This window comes from Chaetodon auriga, chromosome 18 (assembly GCF_051107435.1).
Source record: "Chaetodon auriga isolate fChaAug3 chromosome 18, fChaAug3.hap1, whole genome shotgun sequence".
NCBI classification, from domain to species: domain Eukaryota; kingdom Metazoa; phylum Chordata; class Actinopteri; order Chaetodontiformes; family Chaetodontidae; genus Chaetodon; species Chaetodon auriga.
Window position 1 is genome coordinate 13,178,408 of NC_135091.1, and position 19,633 is coordinate 13,198,040.

At 41.6% G+C, this 19,633-nt stretch overlaps 1 protein-coding gene across 4 annotated transcripts; it reads left to right on the plus strand.

Annotated features, from left to right (window-relative positions):
* Window positions 1-634: 634 nt before the first annotated feature.
* On the plus strand, window positions 635-19,350 carry flvcr2b (FLVCR choline and putative heme transporter 2b). 4 transcript variants are annotated; one of them, XR_013078551.1, is made up of 11 exons: window positions 635-1,663; window positions 5,482-5,623; window positions 9,043-9,183; window positions 10,376-10,443; window positions 11,031-11,134; window positions 11,993-12,103; window positions 13,713-13,818; window positions 14,534-14,645; window positions 16,031-16,086; window positions 17,086-17,239; window positions 18,674-19,350. XR_013078551.1 is itself a non-coding variant. In XM_076757101.1 (10 exons), exons 1-10 carry the CDS (start codon window positions 1,076-1,078, stop codon window positions 18,737-18,739), a joined length of 1,494 nt encoding a protein of 497 aa, XP_076613216.1. In that variant the 5' UTR covers window positions 640-1,075; the 3' UTR covers window positions 18,740-19,350. The 4 variants fall into 4 exon arrangements, 2 of the variants coding, with proteins under 2 accessions (XP_076613216.1, XP_076613215.1); XR_013078550.1 differs by lacking the exon at window positions 635-1,663 and adding an exon at window positions 3,978-4,709 and having other exon boundaries at window positions 18,674-19,349; XM_076757101.1 differs by lacking the exon at window positions 17,086-17,239 and having other exon boundaries at window positions 640-1,663.
* Window positions 19,351-19,633: the final 283 nt, after the last annotated feature.

A 19,633-nucleotide genomic window follows, 5' to 3' on the forward strand; every position in this document is an offset into this window, starting at 1 on the left:
AGAGTGGGCATTCAAAGGGGTCTTGACTTGTGTACGGGTTATACTGCTGGTGTGTGAGAAGACCCAGCAAAGATATTTATTAAATGTGATGCCTTTTAGGTGATCGTTTCTGACCTCCAGAGGGTTCTTATTCATGCCTCCATGCAGAGTGTAAAGTCTGACCTGGTGCTTTTAACTGGGGACAGGAGACAAACCGCCTTCATGTCTTATTTCTTCAATGAGGGAGTCCCTAGATGGCACTGTTCACCACTATGAGAGATGAAGTTACTGCACATAAAGCACAAAAATAATCCTTCTGTGCTGTTTGGGTATGGGTTAACTGTCGTCCTTGAACACAACAGAGGCTTTCATGTCATTCACCCTTCTTGGAACCATTTACTTATTATTATGCTAGAGGACAAAACACATGATCTATTAATGTTTTTAGACTAAGAAGAAAAGTTGTAGTAATGTATTTATAAAGAACATTTTTCGCACATCCCAGAACAGACTTATCAGACAAGAAATCTCAGATAATTCTGAACATAACGAACTATCACATGGGGATATTCCAGCGCTGCAAGCTGTTCTAAGAACACAAAGAACGGCGCATGAAACTCCGCCCTGTGTCCTGTGTTGACCGACTCGTTTCAATATCCCAAAGCGGTTTTTAGGTCCGGGTGGAGGGTCACCGCCGGCGCACCCACACGTGTTAACACTCGGGAAACTCGAGCTGAAAGAAAGGATCATATTCATTCATGAAATTATCTGTCGCTCAGTGAAGTCGAACAAGCTTTGAGCGTGAGTTCGGCCGCTGAACCGGGGAAGGAAATGAATTCATGGACCCGAGAGTTGCAGAGCCGCCACTGTTGCTTATGAACTGATCAGACTGAAACATGTGTTTAGACTGAACTTCTCCTTTTAGCTGAAAACATGATGTTATAGGCCTATCTGTCGTTACCGTGACGCGCTGAATGTTTAGTGTTCACCAATGAAACAGGGCTTTCAGCCACTTTAAGTTTAGTTTGCGGTATTTTAAGCCACAGTGGAGTGAACACTTTGAACTCCATGAGTATACCGAGGAGACTCGTTTAATATGGGCGAGAAACAAGCGTTAGGAGCGGCGACACTAAACGAGGATCAGACCAAGGCGGACTTGGAGAACCATGTCAAGCCGGACGCGGCTGACGTGGCGCAGTGCGCCGACGATCAGTGTCAGCTGGACGGTCAAGGAGCGCCGCGACCCACCCGTCTGTACAAGCGGCGCTGGATGATTGTCCTCCTGTTCAGCTCGTATTCACTGTGTAACTCCTACCAGTGGATACAGTACGGCATCATCAGCAACATTTTCATGAAGTTTTACAATGTGGACGCCTTCACCATAGACTGGATGTCCATGATCTACATGCTGACTTACATTCCCTTCATCTTCCCGGTGACCTGGCTGCTGGATAAGAAGGGGCTCCGGATCATCGCGCTGGTGGCCACTGCGCTCAACTGTGCAGGGACATGGATCAAGGTGGCCAGCGCCAGACCCGACCTGTTCGGAGTCACCTTCCTGGGGCAGTTCTCCTGCTCGTGTGCGCAGGTGTTCATCCTCGGAATGCCGTCGAGGATCGCGTCGGTGTGGTTCGGTTCAGAGGAAGTGTCCACCGCCTGCTCCATCGGAGTCTTCGGGAATCAGGTAGACCGTGACGCACCGACTTTCCTCTAGTCAGTAATTAGGTCACGGTAGCTCTTTACCTACTGGATTACTTATTTAAACTAAATGCATTGGGTTAATACATGGAAAACATCCCTCGATCTCTTTGGCACGTGTGCGTAATTACGCGCGTTCAGTGCACCTACTGTGCGTTAAAGCCACAACACTGTCTGCTGAGTATGTGACAGAATGAATGGCAGTAAATACACAGTGGATAGGCATGCAAGAGACATTTACATTTACAACTATAATAACAACCTCAATGTGGCCTGATTTATATAAGGCCTTTTATGGAGGTATTGTATCTCTCTACACAGACGAAACGTAAAGCTTCTTATTATTAATCAGCATGAAACACGTGCATGAGACTCCGTGTCCCTAAAAGGCTCATATTTACAGAAAACATCCTCTCTTAAACATACCTTTCTCTGCTTGCCCTCAGCCATGGCCACAATAGTAACCATAGAATGGGTGTATTATGTATTAATAAGTTGTATGAAAAGACACAAACGAATGAAGGATTCAAAATTGTGTAAATCAACAAAGGACGAATTTAAATTGAATGCAGATGAGCCTGTTCTAAATGAACAGGAAATAATAAAAGTAGCAAAAATTAATCTACTTTTACCATAATGTCAGCGCTTCATTGATTAAAGTAAGTCTATAAGTTGTGAGTTTGGATGCTTTCAGGTCTTCTGGCAAAGCTTTTAGAGAAGTTAGAGAACACTTCCCGTGAAACTGTTTGCTGGATCTCTGTCTGTGACTAGTGATGGTCACATGTCCACACTAATGATGTCATGGTACCATTATTTTGAACTTCTATTCAAGATTATTATAAAGAAGTCAATACTCGATACCACAAGAAGAAAAAAGTGCTAGTCTCACAAAATAGGATGTTGGGTTTTTTTTTTTATTAAAAACCTACACACATTGCTGGTCTGGAGAAAGCCACTGAACACATACCAACACATTTGTAATAATATAAATAGTATCCCAGCTTTTTTTTTTTAAGCTCTGTTACTTTCAATACCCTTGATATAATTAACAGAGTGTTGTTTTAAACACGTGATATTGAGAAAGTCTCAAAGTATCAATACTTTTAACAGCCTTAGTGCACACACATATATAAAAAAACACTGTTAATGTGCTCGTGTTGCATTCTGTTTATCTAAATCAGGAGCAGAAGGGCATTTTAAAATCCACAAGCAGCCAAATAAGAGACTAAGAGAATAAGAGTGTGCAGGTCAACTTCGGTTTAACACTTTCAGATTCTGAACAAACAACACTTGAGTCAACTTTCAGTGCATCAACTCCAAGTAAATGTCAGTAAAAAGTCATCACTTAGAGTGGAAAATGTGCTGTGCGTAAACAACAGCAAGAGCTGTAGTAAGAGCAAACATTTGCCAGCTTTCTGACAGATCGCCTGGTTTCAACTTGCAACCTTTGTGTATTTGATGCTTTGCTCTTCAAACCTTCCATCACACTATTCCTGCTGACACCTGCAGGAGCCAGTGGAGGTATCAAAGTTTGTTTTCCTCACATCAGCAGCATTTCTCTGTCGTTTGATAATTGACTTGTCTGGACTTCTTGCGTCTGTGCAACTTAGGCATCAATTTGGTTGTAATAGTTTATTTTATTGCATCCAATCTGCCTTCTTATCAGGGTGTTTCATCTTATCACAGCCTTCAATGGAATACAAGTCATATCTCAATGACACCACATTGCAGGCTTGACTGCCACGTTGATGTTCCCTTATTTCCTCTTATCGTCAAAGGCATGAAAAGTAGCTATTTCAAGCACAGTCAGTAAAAAAAGTTATATTTTTCAAACATAAAGCAAACAAAAAATCTATGGCAAAATCTACATTTTAAGCCTAAATTATGTAATCACATTCTTTTCAGGAATGTCCTGTTCTAGGTGTTATCTTTAACAGTACAGGTATCTGTAGGTGATCAATAACAGACTTGGAAATATTAACCTGTTGTACCAAAAAGCCTCCACATTCAAATGAGTCAGCCTTCACAAGAGACTTAATTAAAGTTCAACAGAAAAATATGTCTGTTAATTGTTTTCTGGGTTCATCGGGTTTATTTGTAGAGTTAAGTAAAGAGGTAAAACAAGGTCTGAGTTGGTAGGAGTGGTTTACGTCGAATTGGAAGATTTCCTATATTAACATCACATGACGGGGCTGAGGATATGTGCAGCGAGTTGTGCATGGACAACTCCAGCTGTGCTCACTCTCTGGCTTCTCTGAGAAAAGCATCTTTCTCCAACAGGCAGTTTGCACTCAGGACAGCAAGCTGTTCAGGACGCAAGCTCTGAAATTTGAAGACCTCTCACCTCTCACGTTCCAGGGGCCCACCACGGGACGGTTAAAATGCCACAAAACAATACCTTGAAAGGCAACCATGAAAATTCTGAACTCGATGCTGAGGAGTGGCTGTGGTCCAAGGCTGCAAAGAATCGCGCTCCGGGCCTCGCTTCGCTTCAGTGGAGTCCAGGACCTTTAGGCAGAGCCATCTCCATTGGGTCACGGTTAGACGCTGAGGCTTTAAACGGTGACCAGGCAGAGCGGGCCCCCAAGCCTGGGACCAAACTTTACCACCGTCGCTGGCTCATGCTGTTTCTCTTCAGCGCCGTCTCAGCCAGCAATTCCTTCATGTGGCTTCAGTACGGCATTATTAGCAACATATTCATGCGCTTCTACAACATTGACTCTCTGGCCATTGACTGGTTGTCCATGATCTACCTGCTCACTTACATCCCACTTATTCTGCCCGTCCTGTGGCTCCTGGACAACAGGGGAATCCGGGACGTTGTCCTCGTTGGGTCAGCCTTTAACTGCATTGGTGCTTGGATAAAAATTGGTAGTGCCAGTCCCAATATGTTCCCAGTCACCTTTTTCGGCCAGTTTGTGTGCTCAGTAGCCACCGTGTTTGTCCTCGGTATCCCTTCTTACCTTGCCTCAGTGTGGTTTGGAGATAAAGAGGTTTCCACTGCGTGTTCCATAGGAGTTCTTGGGAACCAGGTTTGTCTGAATGTCTAATTGGTCACCATTTCATTTCTTCTCCTGCAGCAGGGTCCACATAGCTGGGCTGTCTGACAGCAGTCTGTATATTATGCAGGGCTGCACTGGATGCCAGAGACACATAAGACTTCTAGTGTCCTGGTGCGAGTCCCGAGAAAGCTGTGGCAACTGCTCGCTGAAACCTCCTTGTTAAACTTTGTCCGTTTAGCTGTTTAAATGTAAAAATGCTCTTTCCCAGGAATGAAGTTCTGTGTTATTCAGATGACATAGATGCTGTTAAATCATCGTCATATAGCAGCCCGATTTAACAATAATTCAATTTTCAAATTTCAGTGTTGTTGTAGGAGAGTGGGGTTGAAAATAACAATCAGTTGGTGGTTAAAATCGTTTAATTTAATAGTCTAGATTTAACAAGCAAGATGTGAGCCAGCTTTATGTCATGTACTGTCGATAACACTGTTCCCATTTTACCTTTAAAGAGTCTTAAAAGTGATTACATTTACATTTTAACCAATAGATAATATTAAATTACTATAATATACACTTTAAATGGTGTTAAAACAAGCAATGATAGCTTCTAAATGCACATGTTGTGGTACCATTCAGTCAGTATTGATGAGCTTTAGGAAAAAACCATAAACAGCGTTAAAAGCAAAACTTTTCTGTTTTTCAGCCACCTTGATTTGACTTGGAAAACAGTAATGTGGCGCTCAGTGTATTCACATCTGAGCTTTATCTTTAACTTGTGTCGTATGTGTTCACTGTCTTGCAGCTGGGCATCGCCATCGGGTTCCTCGTGCCTCCGATCCTGGTGCCCAACGTGGACGACATGGACGAGCTGGCTCACCACATCAGCATCATGTTCTACATCACAGCAGGAGTGGCTACTTTGCTCTTCATCCTTGTTGTCTTTGGTAAGATTTGTCATGCAGCGATGATGATGGCAGATGAAAATGGATGTTGTTTCTGGGGTAACGAGGTGGCATTGTACATTTTTTTAATGTAATTTCTCGATACTTTGTGCAGCTCAAAATAAGTTTTAGAAAACCTCTGCAGATAAAACTGAAACTTTCTGCATGGCTACACACCTTGGAGGCTAATATGTTTTTTTGCAGTTTCGGCAGTTTTTGAATTTACATAAAATGTAGATTAACTGCATTTAAATGCAAGTTTAAAACTGATTTTACTGTACCGTGCAACCAATGACTTTTTTTGTGAATGGATGAAGAGGTCAAGTGTTCAATGATGCAGTCAAGTGAGAGAAATGGATAATTTCAAGGTGTGTCATCACCTCAGTCACAAAAACTCCTTTCCCTCAGAAACACACTCAGACTTCTTCATGTCTCTGCCTTTTTCACTCAGGCCAATGGGATTTTCTTATTCAGTTGACGATGGTTTTAATTTACAGCAGACTTACTCTCTGACAAGAAGCACCATTCAGTGGAGGAGAAAAGTGCTGAGCTGCATGCTCGCACCAACACAAAAACTTCCCTGGATGGGAGATTGACAAAAAGATACTATTGTGGTACAAGTAAGGTCAGGAGAAATGTCACGGGAATGGACACAAAAGCGCTTCAGCATACTGCTTTGTAACGTAAATGCTAGATCTGGATTCATTAGGAATAGAAGAGCTGTGATCTCTGGTTGAAGGAAGTGGCGTTACCTCACATGACAGACAGGATATGAGTGGTCAGGAAAAATGCTTAGTCGCTATTTTGAATCTGCTACTCACACATTTTGACCGCCTTTGCCTTTTTCCTACTTTTCCCATGTAGATGGTCTCAAGGTGACATCATGAATAGCACATTTAGCACCTCACATGTAGCAATCACATCAGTTTTTCTATTTTTATTGTGGAGAAACTAGAAAAATACTCTATGTCATATACAGAGGAGGGACATCAACAACAGACATGGTCAGTCAGAATACAAAAGCAAGCAATGAAGTAAGTATGTGCTACCTCCGTAGAGAACACTGGGCTGGGTACTTGTCAGAGAGAAGGAACAAGTTGGATGAAAAAGCTCTTGTCCTGCAGGCCAGGGGGAAGGCAGGGGCGCTCGTAAGCGCTCTGCATTCAGAAGCACAAAAGGATGCTTGTGAAGGCATTCCATAGTAGCAGCAAGTACAACGTTCAGACTGACCGAGCTGTGTTTCACTGTAGTCTCCTGTTGTTAATAAAGCACCTTTAAATGCAGACTTCAGCTCATTCTGCTCGTTCCACTAGTTGGGTGCCGTGTGCATTTGTTTATAAGCCCAGTTCCTTATTTGTTTCAGTGGTTTTGCCATTTTTTATAACCACTCCTTAAAAGAATAGTTCAACATTTTGGGAAATATGCTAAGACGAGTTTGATTCCACTCTCTCATGTCTGTGCAGTAAGCATGAAGCTACAGCCGCGAGATGGTTATCTAAGCTTAGCATGAAAACTGGAAACAACAGGTAACAGTGAGCCTCGCTCTATCCAAAGGTCACAAAACCCACCTGCCAGCTCCTCCAAGCTCACTAACTGTTACTCCTGTGTTTTATTCAGGAATCATGTGATCGACTATAATCGGCCAGACGCAGTGACCTCATGTCAGTTTTTCTTCGTATTAACAAATGTGTTAATTGGTGAGCTGTAGAGATGCTAAGAGGCACACTTGTTTTAGCTTTTTACAGAGCCAAGCGAGCTGTTCCCCCCATTTCCAGTGTTTATGCTCAGATAATCTAACTACTTCCTGGCTGTAGCTACATTTTACAGACATGAGACAGGTATCTACAGTATCTCATCTAACTTCTGTCAAGAAACCAAACAATAATTATATTTTCAGTGTCAAACTATTCACTCAAAGCTAATCCCGCTGAACATGACTATGAGTTGTGGCCTTAATCATAGGGGGATTTTCCCACACAGACCTTTTCATTTGATTAATTTTAAATGCATGAAAAGGTGAAACTAAACAGTATTTCACAAGAAAAAAACTAAGGATTGGAAAAATTGAGTAAATTGTATTGTAGCAGATCTTTTCTTATTTCTTACCTTTTGAACTACTCGTGGCCCTTCATCCTGTGCTGAGTGATATCTTTCAGTCCGCCTAAAAGGTAGATATACTAGAGATAAAGGAAGATTCTCAATTTGCTCATCAATGCTTCAGATTTGATCAGGGCTCTTATTGTGCTCAGGGCACACAGACTCTCCTCCGCCTTCTGTCATGCAGTGGATGGGGCTGGGAAAGGGATGTGACTGTAGCTGCTCTCGGTTACTCGAGCAAGATAATTCACACCAGTTGGCCACAGTAGTTTCATGATATGACACATATACTCACACACAGAGCACTCCCTCACACATACATGCAAGATGCCATGTGTGAGGGTTGTCCTGCTGGCTGGGCCATCTGTAGCCCTGCTACAGGCCTGTGAGTCAGCAGGGCAGACAAAGTCCCAGGATTTGCATAAACTGTGTGCAAAAAGTTTGGCTGCAGCTTTCCTCTAAACAGATCGTCAGCCGGTTAACCACAACCAAGTTAACCACAAAGAGGGTCTGCATTAAGACCCAACGTGAGTGAATGAATAAGGGGAATCCCTGGGGGTGTTAAGGGAAAATTAGCATGCACAAATTGTTTTACAAGTTGTCTGTATGGGCACTCCAAAGACGATTTAAACACAACTTTGAGTTTCCTTTGTGTAACAATGAACTATGTAAAATGCAGTGAGGCCATTTACATTTCTTCATGCATTGTCAGAGCAGCCATCTCGGGCTCGTTTCACAGGATTAGTGAGAACTGGTTACTGAACACAAACCCTCAAGTCAGCTTTGCTTGGGGGAGCGAAGGCTGGCTCTACTCCAAGAACCACAAAGACAGACATCTGTGTTTCCCTATGAGGCCTGAGGGCACATGCTCTCACCCAGGAGAAAGACCGACTGAAACAGGTCACATCACAGTTATCACCCCAAAGGATGACCGAGCGTCCTCTGGCTCAGAGTCTGGCTGTCTGTCCTCCAGAATAGAGAATTTAAGGATATCTACATCTTGCGCTGTGTGGACGTGCGTTAAGCATGCTGTTCGTGTGTGGACCTGTCCGACTGTGCCCGGTTGTGCCCCATTCCACATGAAACCCTTGCAGCTGTTCAGGAAAATACTGTATGAAATGCGCCCCTCAGACATGCATGCAGTGGACATTTGGAAAGTGTAAAGAGGAGAAACATAATGTCCAATCGGTAGCTTCTGCTGCTTTTGCCCATTAAACCCTAATAGACCCAGTGTTCTCCTTAAAGTTCCCCTTCAGTAAAAGAAACAAAGTTAGAGCAAACATCACAGACTGTGTCTAACTCTGATTTTGGTCTCTGTGTGTTAGTCTTCCAGGAGCGTCCTGAACTTCCTCCGACTCAGGCCCAGGCCACGGCTCGTAGCATTCCATCAGAGCAGTACTCCTACACCGCCTCCATCCTCAGGCTGCTCCGCAACAGGCCCTTCATCCTCCTCATCATCACTTATGGTTGGTCATCACTATTCTACAAAGTACTATGTATTAAACCCTTTTGCAGATTATGTCAAACAGTGCTTTAAAATTCATTTAAAGCAGGGAATGGTTGTAAAAAAAACTTCGATGTTAGAGGTTGTTTTAATAAATGCAGCTTGAGAAAGTGAAGAAATTAAATTCGCAGTTACAGTTAAGATCAAAATGTCCAGCGCAACATGTTCAGATATCCTCCAGCAGTCAGTGATCCTCCTGGATGATAGCTATGTTACTATGAGGAAAACCTCTGAGATCCAATGATAAGATGAACCTCTAAAGTTTATCTTATCATTGAATGCACGCAAGTCATCAGTTACTCAAAAGCTCAGAGAGATGTGGGACAGCTTGAATATGGGAAGTTCAAAGTTTATTTATGCTCTGACAATGTTTAACAATGATGTGGCGTTTAGAGAGCGGTGCAGTCATGGACATCGAGTTAGTTTCCATGGCATCTGCTCAATTTTTCAAAGAAAGCAACTATGTGACACAGCTGTGAGCAATTTTAAGAAACACATTCACCTTGCTTGACCTCCCCATTTCACTTTATGTGGCACAATTCACCTAACTATTATTAGCGCGTGTCCCTCTGTCCTTCTGTCTTCCTGCGTGTGATCTTTGGTTTGTCCAAAGATAAGTTAAGATAACTATGCAGAGTCCACTTGGTTTCAGGTTTACCTGCGATCATTCTGCAGGCTGCAGCTTCACCTGTTCCTGTCTGTTTAGCTGTTGCTGCTGGTCCTGAATGTCCAGTTGTCTAGACTCATTTACACAGCAATGTTTCCAAAAATTATAAAATAAAGCAATATATTAATTGTTATTTTTACATTTTGCACCCTCAGATTTCTTCTCTTAACAATTTGTTAACAGTCGCAGGAATATTTAAGTCTGAGTTGTGACTTTACCTAAAACCTCTGTCCGGTCGTTGCAGACCTTTTATCCTTTTATAGAAATCCTTTGGGACAGACAGCTCTCTGTTTAGGAAACCAGCCCGATTAGGTTCATTTGACACAACTGAAGACCAAAACCCTTTGACGGCTCACACTGCAATATTTCATGTTTTGCTAAAGGAAGTTTGCTCAGTGCTTCCTTGACATTGTGAAAAGTTTCCTGAAAGATATTTTTGGCCTTTGCGGTGTGCAGACTGTGTTTGACAATATCTCCCAACTCACAGGTTTGAACGTGGGTTGTTTCTATGCTGTTGGCACCCTGCTGAACCGCATGATCATCGAGCATTACCCTGTAAGTTCTGCCTGCAGTGTCTCTATACGCATATATGTACATGCTGTATGAAAGAGTGTTTTCCTTACTGCTTCCCCTGTGTTGACCTCCAATTATACCTGTTATCCATAAACCCTTATTACACTCCCACAGCCTGAGATGACAGGAGTTAAAAACTGCTTCAGGTTTTGTATTTTCATTGCAACTACACTCCTCATATTGGCAGCTTTAATACCCAGAACATATCAATAAACTGCTCTGTGGTAACAGATTTGACACCAGTGAATCCAGTTTTCACTGGACACAGCATTCATTCATTCATTCAATCATTCATTCATTTCATTTTTTTTTTTTTTTTTTACTCTTGAGTTTCAGTTTGCTGTAGGACAAACTAACACAATCTCATGCAAGTAGACTGAATCTATGGAGGAACGAGATGCTTTTTGAAGCTTTTCATTTTACTGTCCATCACTCGCAGGTGTGCAGAAAACATCGATGTGACTCACATCGCTTGTTCGGAATGATGTCTGCTTTCTCTGAACCTGCCCTGCCTTTTGTGGTATGCCAGGTCACTAAGGTCACTAATCCTGTCTCACTTGACCCTTCAGGGAGAAGAGGTGAACGCCGGGAGGATTGGCCTCACCATTGTTATTGCGGGCATGGTCGGCTCCCTGATCTGCGGCATCTGGCTGGACAAAACTAAAACCTACAAGTAAGTGAAAGAGCTGCGCAGAGATGGAATCATATGACCGATTGGCTTTTGTTTGATCTGTATTTCTGTTTATTGGCACTCGGCTCCTCATCTGTCTGCAGATCTTGTTTGGTGTTTATGTGTTGGCTGTTGGGGCTCTGTGTCTGTTTATCCAGGTGCAGCATGCTGCTCTAACAGTGAGCTTTCTGACCTCTCACTCCTGCTTCAGGGGTCCTCTGGCTGTGTAGTGACAGCAGTGTCCACCATGTGAGGGGCTTCACTCATGCCCCCTAGCCGTCTCATTGTTTTGCAAATGGGGGAGTGTGTTTGTGACATACATGCAGCCCCACCTGGCTTTGTTGTTGTTGTTGTTGAATCCACACATTTGAATTACTCTCATATGATATTATCACAAATCCTATTCTGTAATATTTAAATTGCTAAGATATATTGTTCTTTCAAATACTCTTTAATATGCTGTAGATTTATTAATTACATTTGTTTTTAATCAGCAAAGTGCTGAAAAGGAAAAAGGAAATTATGCCTTTGTGTATTCTCTCCAAACACATCTCACAGTCATCGTTCAGCAAGTATCAGTAATTATTTGGTGAATTTTAAAGGCGCCCTGTGGAGTTTTTCTGTAAGCAAACAAAAGTTGTGTTTACAGTGTTATTCATCGAAACACTTTGAGTGTTTCCTTGACGTCTAACAAACGTGTCAAATGCATTTCCTTCCATCATAAAACATCTGAAAAGGCAGTTTTTTAAAAACTTCTCTGTTTACACCCATGCTCACCAGCTAACGGTTGCATTCAATACTCTGACCTTACGATAATAACCACTGTAACGTTCAGTGCTTTGTTTTTCTCTCCTCTTCCAGGCAGACGACCCTGGCGGTCTACTTCATGTCTCTGGTGGGGATGATAGTCTATGCTTCTACACTCAGTCTGGGACACCTCTGGGTTGTCTTCATCACCGCTGGAGCTCTTGGGTACTTTCATTTATCCATTCATTCAAAACTTTACTTATATTCAAGAGATCATTGAGGGGTGTCTCTCATTTACACTGACATCAAGTCAATTACAAAAGACCTCAACAAAGAGATGCACTAATGAACGAAAGGCAGTGCTACAGCTAGCTAATAAAAAAAAGACACACACGATAGATAAATTAAGACAATTGAAATATGAAATAAAATACATCTATGTGAAACAATCACAGGTAAAATAATTCAATGATTTTGCTTGAGTGTATGACTCTCAGCTGGTGTGAGTTCAGTAATATCACATTTTAAGCTTTAACTATTGGCACATTTCTCATACAGAAATGTCTCCTTCCACTGAATTCTGTTATGATAATTTTTCCAAGTGCAAATCTTCTGTTGACCTTCGCACAATAATTTACTGCCGTGTTTATTCAGCTTGAGACAGTGGCTTGATAAGCATTCACTGGTACACCCTACACACAGCAGGACCTGAGGTAAGGTCTTACCTTTGTACACACTGACTCATTTGGACTCAGGGTATATGGAGCAGAGGTATACATGCATCCTGATGACTGGAGAGGAAAAACATAGTAGAGGCCACATCTTCAACAGATGACTTTATAGGTGAAAATGATCTAAAAGGGTACATATAGTGTGTTTCTCTCCTCCTTTGGAATTAAACCAGATCTTTTACCAGATCCAGCAGTAAATCTTACATTCAGTTTTAACCTTTACGCGGCTGTTGTGGAATCATTACACCTCTTCAGTAGCACAGATTGGTCTTCCAGATTGTGTTCTCCTGTTCTGTGAGGGCACACCTACATGATATACCATACAGGCACACATGCATGTGAGACAGTGTTCATCATGGACATGACTCAGGCTGAACCGTCAGGAAAACTCCCAGAAAGCTTCATTTGTCACATTCCTGCTGGAATTCCTGGTATTCAACTGATGAAGGTCCTTTTTTCCCCCAGTGTGTACAACCACTGTCTGAAGCATTTTTCTCCACTGTAGTATCTAAAAAATTCTCTTTTTAATAACAGGTTCAATTCTTCTATGCATCATTAGCTGATCCCTGAACGAACTATTGATGCACATTATGGATTCCATGTAAAGAGAAAGCAACAGCACGAAAGCATCATGTGTTCTGCTCTGTGTTCTTGTTATCGAAGCACATTTATTGGCAGCTGAGAAAAGTGCCTGGAAATACAGCGCGGACTGACTCAGGCTGAGGTGTTTTGCTGCTGTTGCCATGTAAGAATTGAGTTTCACTTGTTGTCACTTCAGTGGAAGGTCGACTTGTTGCTATTGAGTGAGAAAATCATCTGGTGTCAATGTTTGGCTTTGCAAACCTGTTTTTCCTTTTTTATCATCATTAAGCCATAGACGAGGGCGTTAGTCTTAAATCCCTGAGAGGACTTTCCCATTTAGTGGGTTCAAAGTTTTCATTCACTTGTGAGGCATTATGAAGAGGGAGAGGCCAGGTCTGTGTGATAAAACACATCGCTGTACAGAGCCAATCCCACACATGCTAAATCCACGCTGTATTATTGAAATGTAGATCAAATTAGAAAGTTTGTGGCTTAAAAGTGTTTAATGTGTGTGTGTTCAGGTTCTTCATGACAGGCTACCTGCCGCTGGGCTTTGAGTTTGCAGTCGAACTGACGTACCCAGAGTCAGAGGGAACGTCGTCAGGACTCCTCAACTGTTCAGCACAGGTACAGCTCAGTGACCTGTAGGGTCAGCAAAGATAACGTGACAACAAATGTCAACAAATACTGGTTGTGCAGAAAAAGGAAAGTCATTCACGTTCTCTTACTAACGCAGGTTTCCAAGAAGACCTGTGAGCATATATTCAAACACATGACAGTAATGCAATTAAGAGGAACAGTATGCACAATCTGTCCATTTGTTTGTTCCTTGTACACTTGAGGCCCTGTTCACCAAATTTACAACATGCAAGCTGCAATTTACAGCATGAGCCCTGTAGGACGTACTGATATTTGCGTTTCCGAGCAGCCATATGACGCTGCTACTGTTTACAATCTTTGTGTAAGCAGTGATTGCAAAAGAGCTTCGTGAATGGTTAGAGCTTCGTGAATGGTTAGAGCTTCGTGAATGGATAGAGCTTCGTGAATGGATAGAGCTTCGTGAATGGATAGCTAGTTGCAGGTACTGGCACCACTGTACTGCAGGAGTCCCTTGAATGCAGCATTTTAGGCTGCAGGTATACTGATGCCACTCCTGACAGGCCTTAGCTTCTTACAGGCCTGAGATGGAAGTGAGGGTAAGCACATATGTTTTGCTTTTTGTTGTTGTTGTTGTTGTTGTTGTTGTTGTTGTTGTGGCTGTGAGGATGCTTGTGTGTGTGTGTGTATGGGGAAGGGGGGGCACCAGCTGTATTCCTAATGATTGCATGTTCCGCATGCACAGGTGTTTGGCATTATATTCACCATCTGCCAGGGGAAGATCATCGACAGTTTCGGCACACTAGCAGGAAACATCTTCCTCTGCGTCTTTCTTCTCATCGGCACAATAATGACAGGTAAGACCCGTGTGACTGTGAAACGCATCCTGCACAGAGTCATAGCAAGCTACTGGTTTTATGACGCATATAGCAGTGTAGAAGAATTGTCTTTGTCTGACACTCTTTCTGTTATGAGTTTATTCGTGTTCCTATGGGAAAATGTTGAATTTCAACTATGTACACCGTGGCCACATTATAACTTTGAGGACTCTGTCGGGGTTGTTATGATCCATCACAATGAAATGTGTTTTTATTGTTTCATATACTTTACAAAAAAAAAAAAAGGTATTTGCTTCCTGCTCAGGGTTTAGACTTCTTGGAAATCCTTTTCAAGTTTGGGAAAAGACAGCGCGTAAACACAGGCATGTCTGTGCTCCGTCCTCCTCACTCAAAAGTGACTGTTTGTCATTAAGCGCTAAGTTTCTAGAAAAACAAGTCGGAGGGTGGAGCGGTAAACATTTTGTTGTTCATTGACTGAGTAATGGAAACTTTTGCATCACTCAGAAGGTAATCGACACACTGTCAGAAATGCATTGGATTCTGACACAGTAGTTTGTTTTCAGGTGGTAGAGGTGAGAAGCCTGTCGATGCAAAGTCACTTAGAGCCATTTGCATGGTCCATTGAAGTGTTTATGAGCAATGAATAACTTTTTAAGAATGCTTTATCCACTGAAGCACAAAACTCATGCATGCTAAGAAAACACTGCAAGATTATTTAGTAAGACTTTTCTTCTCATAAATTACAGACTGACTCACTGTCTTTTCTAACTTACTCAGCATTTAGACGTATGAGTGGACTTCTTGTTGAGGGCATCGTGCCAGTTTGCAAAAGAAAAAAAAAAACAGAAACTGAGATCCCACTTCTTTGATCTGTCATATTCTGGAGTCTTTTTTCAAGCTGCCATCAAAATGCAGTGCATAAAATTATATAATATGTAATAATCTGTGATATATTCAGTGAGAAAGGTTCAAACTTGTTGTGAAACATTCTCCCTGAGTGGAAATCGAGGGTTAATGATTAAGTTGCCGTCAAGCTGTTTTCATAATTTCAGTTTGAGGGTCAGTGAGGATTCATGACTCCAGCTTGAATTACTGTATTTTCTTGCATTTGTTGCAACACAGTCTTGTGAAATACAAAGTGTACTATACTTCAGTACAGCCAGGGTCATGGTCGTAAAGTGTCTGTACAGAGGAGCCATCTACTGGACAGTCGACTATATTACACCATGTCGTACACCTGTGCTACTAAACCTAACATTAATCTGCATATATGCCTTCAAGATGTATTTAAAGCAGGAGGATGGACCTAAAATAATTTTCGTTCTTTTGTTGCTTTGTGAAACAAGTTATGTGTCATCATTTCATGCATGCTTTTGCTGTTCTGTGTCTGTATGCCCCTGCAGGCTTAATAAGGTCTGATCTGCGGAGACAGAATGCAAACCGGTTGGCCAAAGCAGAAGTAAGTGTTAAAGCTTCAGAAAATAAAGTTAGGCTTTGTTGAGGACACACTGTAGTGGTGCTAGTATAATGCGGAACGGGCCTTTTCCACAGAGGACATTTTGACATGTCGCAGCAGGAAAAGCACAGGTGTCAATAATTAAATTAATGACGGCTGACTTCCATTTAGCTGCTTCACTTTCAGGGTCCTGGTGTACTGTCACCGCCACAGCTGACCGAGGCATTTGAATAGAACTGAGCTTTTCCTACTATGACAAGTCAAAGTGTGTGTTGTGAAAAAGGCCCGAGTTTTATTTGTTTGCATGGAAGGCATGCAGTCGAAGTCACATGTATGTCCTGTGCTGCTCCAGAAATAACTTAGTCCCTGCTCCCTTTGTGTCTATTTTTGCTGTTGTCTTGAATTGGCCTCCATGTCTGTACTAATCTTCTGTAACATATTGCTGAATTTGACCCTACAGCTTCACCGTCTCTGCTGCATGTTGTGCTGTTTTCATCTAAGGTGTCTGCATGCTGTAAAATGTGGACACCATGTAAGCATCTGCTTGCATGTTAAGAAATATATTAAGTGACAAATATCTTAGAACTTGTTGAATTTGTCTGCATAGTACCGATGTTCACTGCTTTATAACTTGCCATCCTTTAGTAGCAGGTTGCTTTTCACAGGTTGTTTGAATGAAAAGACCACGAAGGCACAAAGAGACAAATTAGCAACATGAAGAGAATATTTGAATGGACAAAATCTTCCTTATTGATGCTTGGGTGGGTCTCCAAGCTCTTTGGTGAAGTTGCTGATGAATGCTGACAGGAAATCAGCGGTCAAATGTCTCACATTCACTGCTAACATATAGTGAGAGTTCAAGATTCACTTTCTTAAATTTAAGCAAGAAATCATTGGGTGAATTGGAAAACTGCCTGTCAGAGCAGATTCTGTTGCAGCAACTTCATCCCAGACTGGAGACTGAAACGCCTGATGAGAAGTGATCAGTAGCTGTTGTTTTAGGCGGAGAGGCAGATGTCCAGACAGGACTACGGAGCCACGGTGCTAATCTCCGCCGAGCCGCGGAATCCTCCCTTTCAAGCCTGATCAATAAACCTTTCTGCTGCCACAAAAAAAAATCTGCTCAAATCTTAGCTCAACACACAGATGCGTAAAGGTAGGAGCACAGAGCAATCACACACTGTCGATAATCACCCACACCTGCTGCACATCCTTCCACTGTCACTGTTTCTGCCAATCAAAAAATGAAAAAATGTGATTTTCTCCATCTGTAGCAATTCCAACTGAATTGAACTCAGCTACTGTACATAATTTAAATCAGCTCACGCAATAATTAACCCCATCACAGAATATGCACCTCATATGTATTTGACAGTAGCCACATAATGATAAAAAGAAAATGTGTGTGCCTGGATCACTGCTGTCTGTGTGGATAGGTGACCAACTTGAAACTAGTGAAACAGTTTTATTGCTGAAACTAGTCTTGTTTATGTGTTGTTTTGTAATAAATCAAATTCCTGTTGACAGCTCACACTCTTAGTGTGTGTTTAGGGCTGTTTTATGAAGAGGCTCTAGCTGTACACACCGATGGCTTTGGATGGGAAATGAATCACATGGTTGAACTGATTGTTTTAAACAGTCAAGTGTACAGAGCCTCTTTCAATGATCCTGTGTAGACGTGTGTTATTATGAGTGAAGCTTTGCCCGTGTATATCACAGGCTTTTGAAAGATGATTATGTATCCTGTGGCTTATATTTTGAGGAAACAGCTACAACATTTTTTATTTTAATGTTACTGATGTGAGGGGGGCTTCTGTCTGCGTGTTGATATGATTTGGGACACATACAGGTCATCTCTGGCTACCTGAAGAGCTAACTTTTTTGTAGTCTGTTAGCATTATCACTGCTATTAGATGCCATTTTTTGGAAATGCAAGTCACAGACAAATTCATCTGTAAACAGTCATTTTACTTGTTTCCAGCAAGTTGTTTGATTTATAAATACTGAAAATGTCCATGACATTGGGACAAGGTGTTTTCTACCCACCTCGCTGTACACTCATCCTTGATGGACTGTGAACTGGAAGCAAATCAATTGTGCATGCTGGCTCACTGTCACGCTGTCATTAAATGACTGCCAGGGTTCATGTTATTAGTAACACCTGTGCTCTTTCTACTGTGGCAAGTCAAAATGTCCGCAGCAAAAAAGGCCTGTTGATGTGACTTGCTGTGGTTATGGGCCATTTTTCATCAAGAACTGAATGAATTTGAAGAAGTCAATAAATATGTCGTGTCATATCTCCTTAGATCATTTTGGTCCAATCACAGAGAGTATCCTTCAAATTAAAAGTATTTTGCTTGTCAATCATTAAGCTGAAACAAAAGACTGTAGACATGTACGGTAGTTACATAAGACATGACAGGAAATAGTGTCCTGTGATGTCTAGCTGAACACGTGTTTGGTTTATATGTTTTAGGTCCCTGTTTTTTGATAAAGACTGTTTAGGATGAAGCCAAAATCCACAGACAAACACAACCTCTACGCGGAATTCATAAAACTGTTGGTTTAACATGCCTGTTTTTATCAATAGGAACCATCTGACAGCCCCAGTGAGAGCCTGGCTGAACCTTCCATCGTCAGAGAAGCCAAGTTTTAGACACACACACTAACATAAAAATGACCATGACCCCCATCCTGTAACTGTACTGAACTGAGATAGAGCCACACAGGAAGTCTGGACATCTTTAGACCCACTTCCCTTCAAAGAAGAGTTAGATGTACAGTGTTGTGTTAACTATTTATAAAAAGAGAAAAAAAGAGAAAAAAGCTAAAATGTTGAATTAAATCTGATATTTAATACACACGTCTGAGCCTAAAAATTCACTGGTGAGAAATATTTTTTTATGTCTGGAAGTGTAAATTAAAAGCTCTCACTAAATCTGCAAGACAAATCTGTGACATGTTTGTACCTCAGTACGTCTAGCGGTCAGTATTTTAAAAGTGTACAGTTGATCATGTATCGTATGAATGCTATGAACACTAATGTTGTCATTGCATACAGCTATCCATGTAAATACACGATCCATGTTTTTATGAACGATTTTGATAGAAGATCTTTAAGACTGAAATAATTTATACAGCAGCAGCATATTAATGGTCTCTAATGCATGGCAGTTCACAATAGAAATACCCTAAAATATAAAATACTGATGACACACCGTTCATGTTTACTTATTTAACATGAAATAAAACTGTTGTATGAAGTTTATTTTCTTCTTTTGGTGTCATGCTTTACATTCCTGATATCTCATGATGAGACTGACTGAAAGCTGCGCAACACCCAAGACAAGCCGGGATCAGAGACATACTACACTGAATGAGATACAGACTTTTATCACTCTGTTATCACGACACTGATAACGGCTGATTACAATATCGGACATGTTTTATGATACATGCGTTATGTTTCAGCAGGTCAGATCTTTGCACACGCTGCAGTTATCTCTCAGCTTATAACAACAAGACATACTGATCCCAAGATAAGGGTACA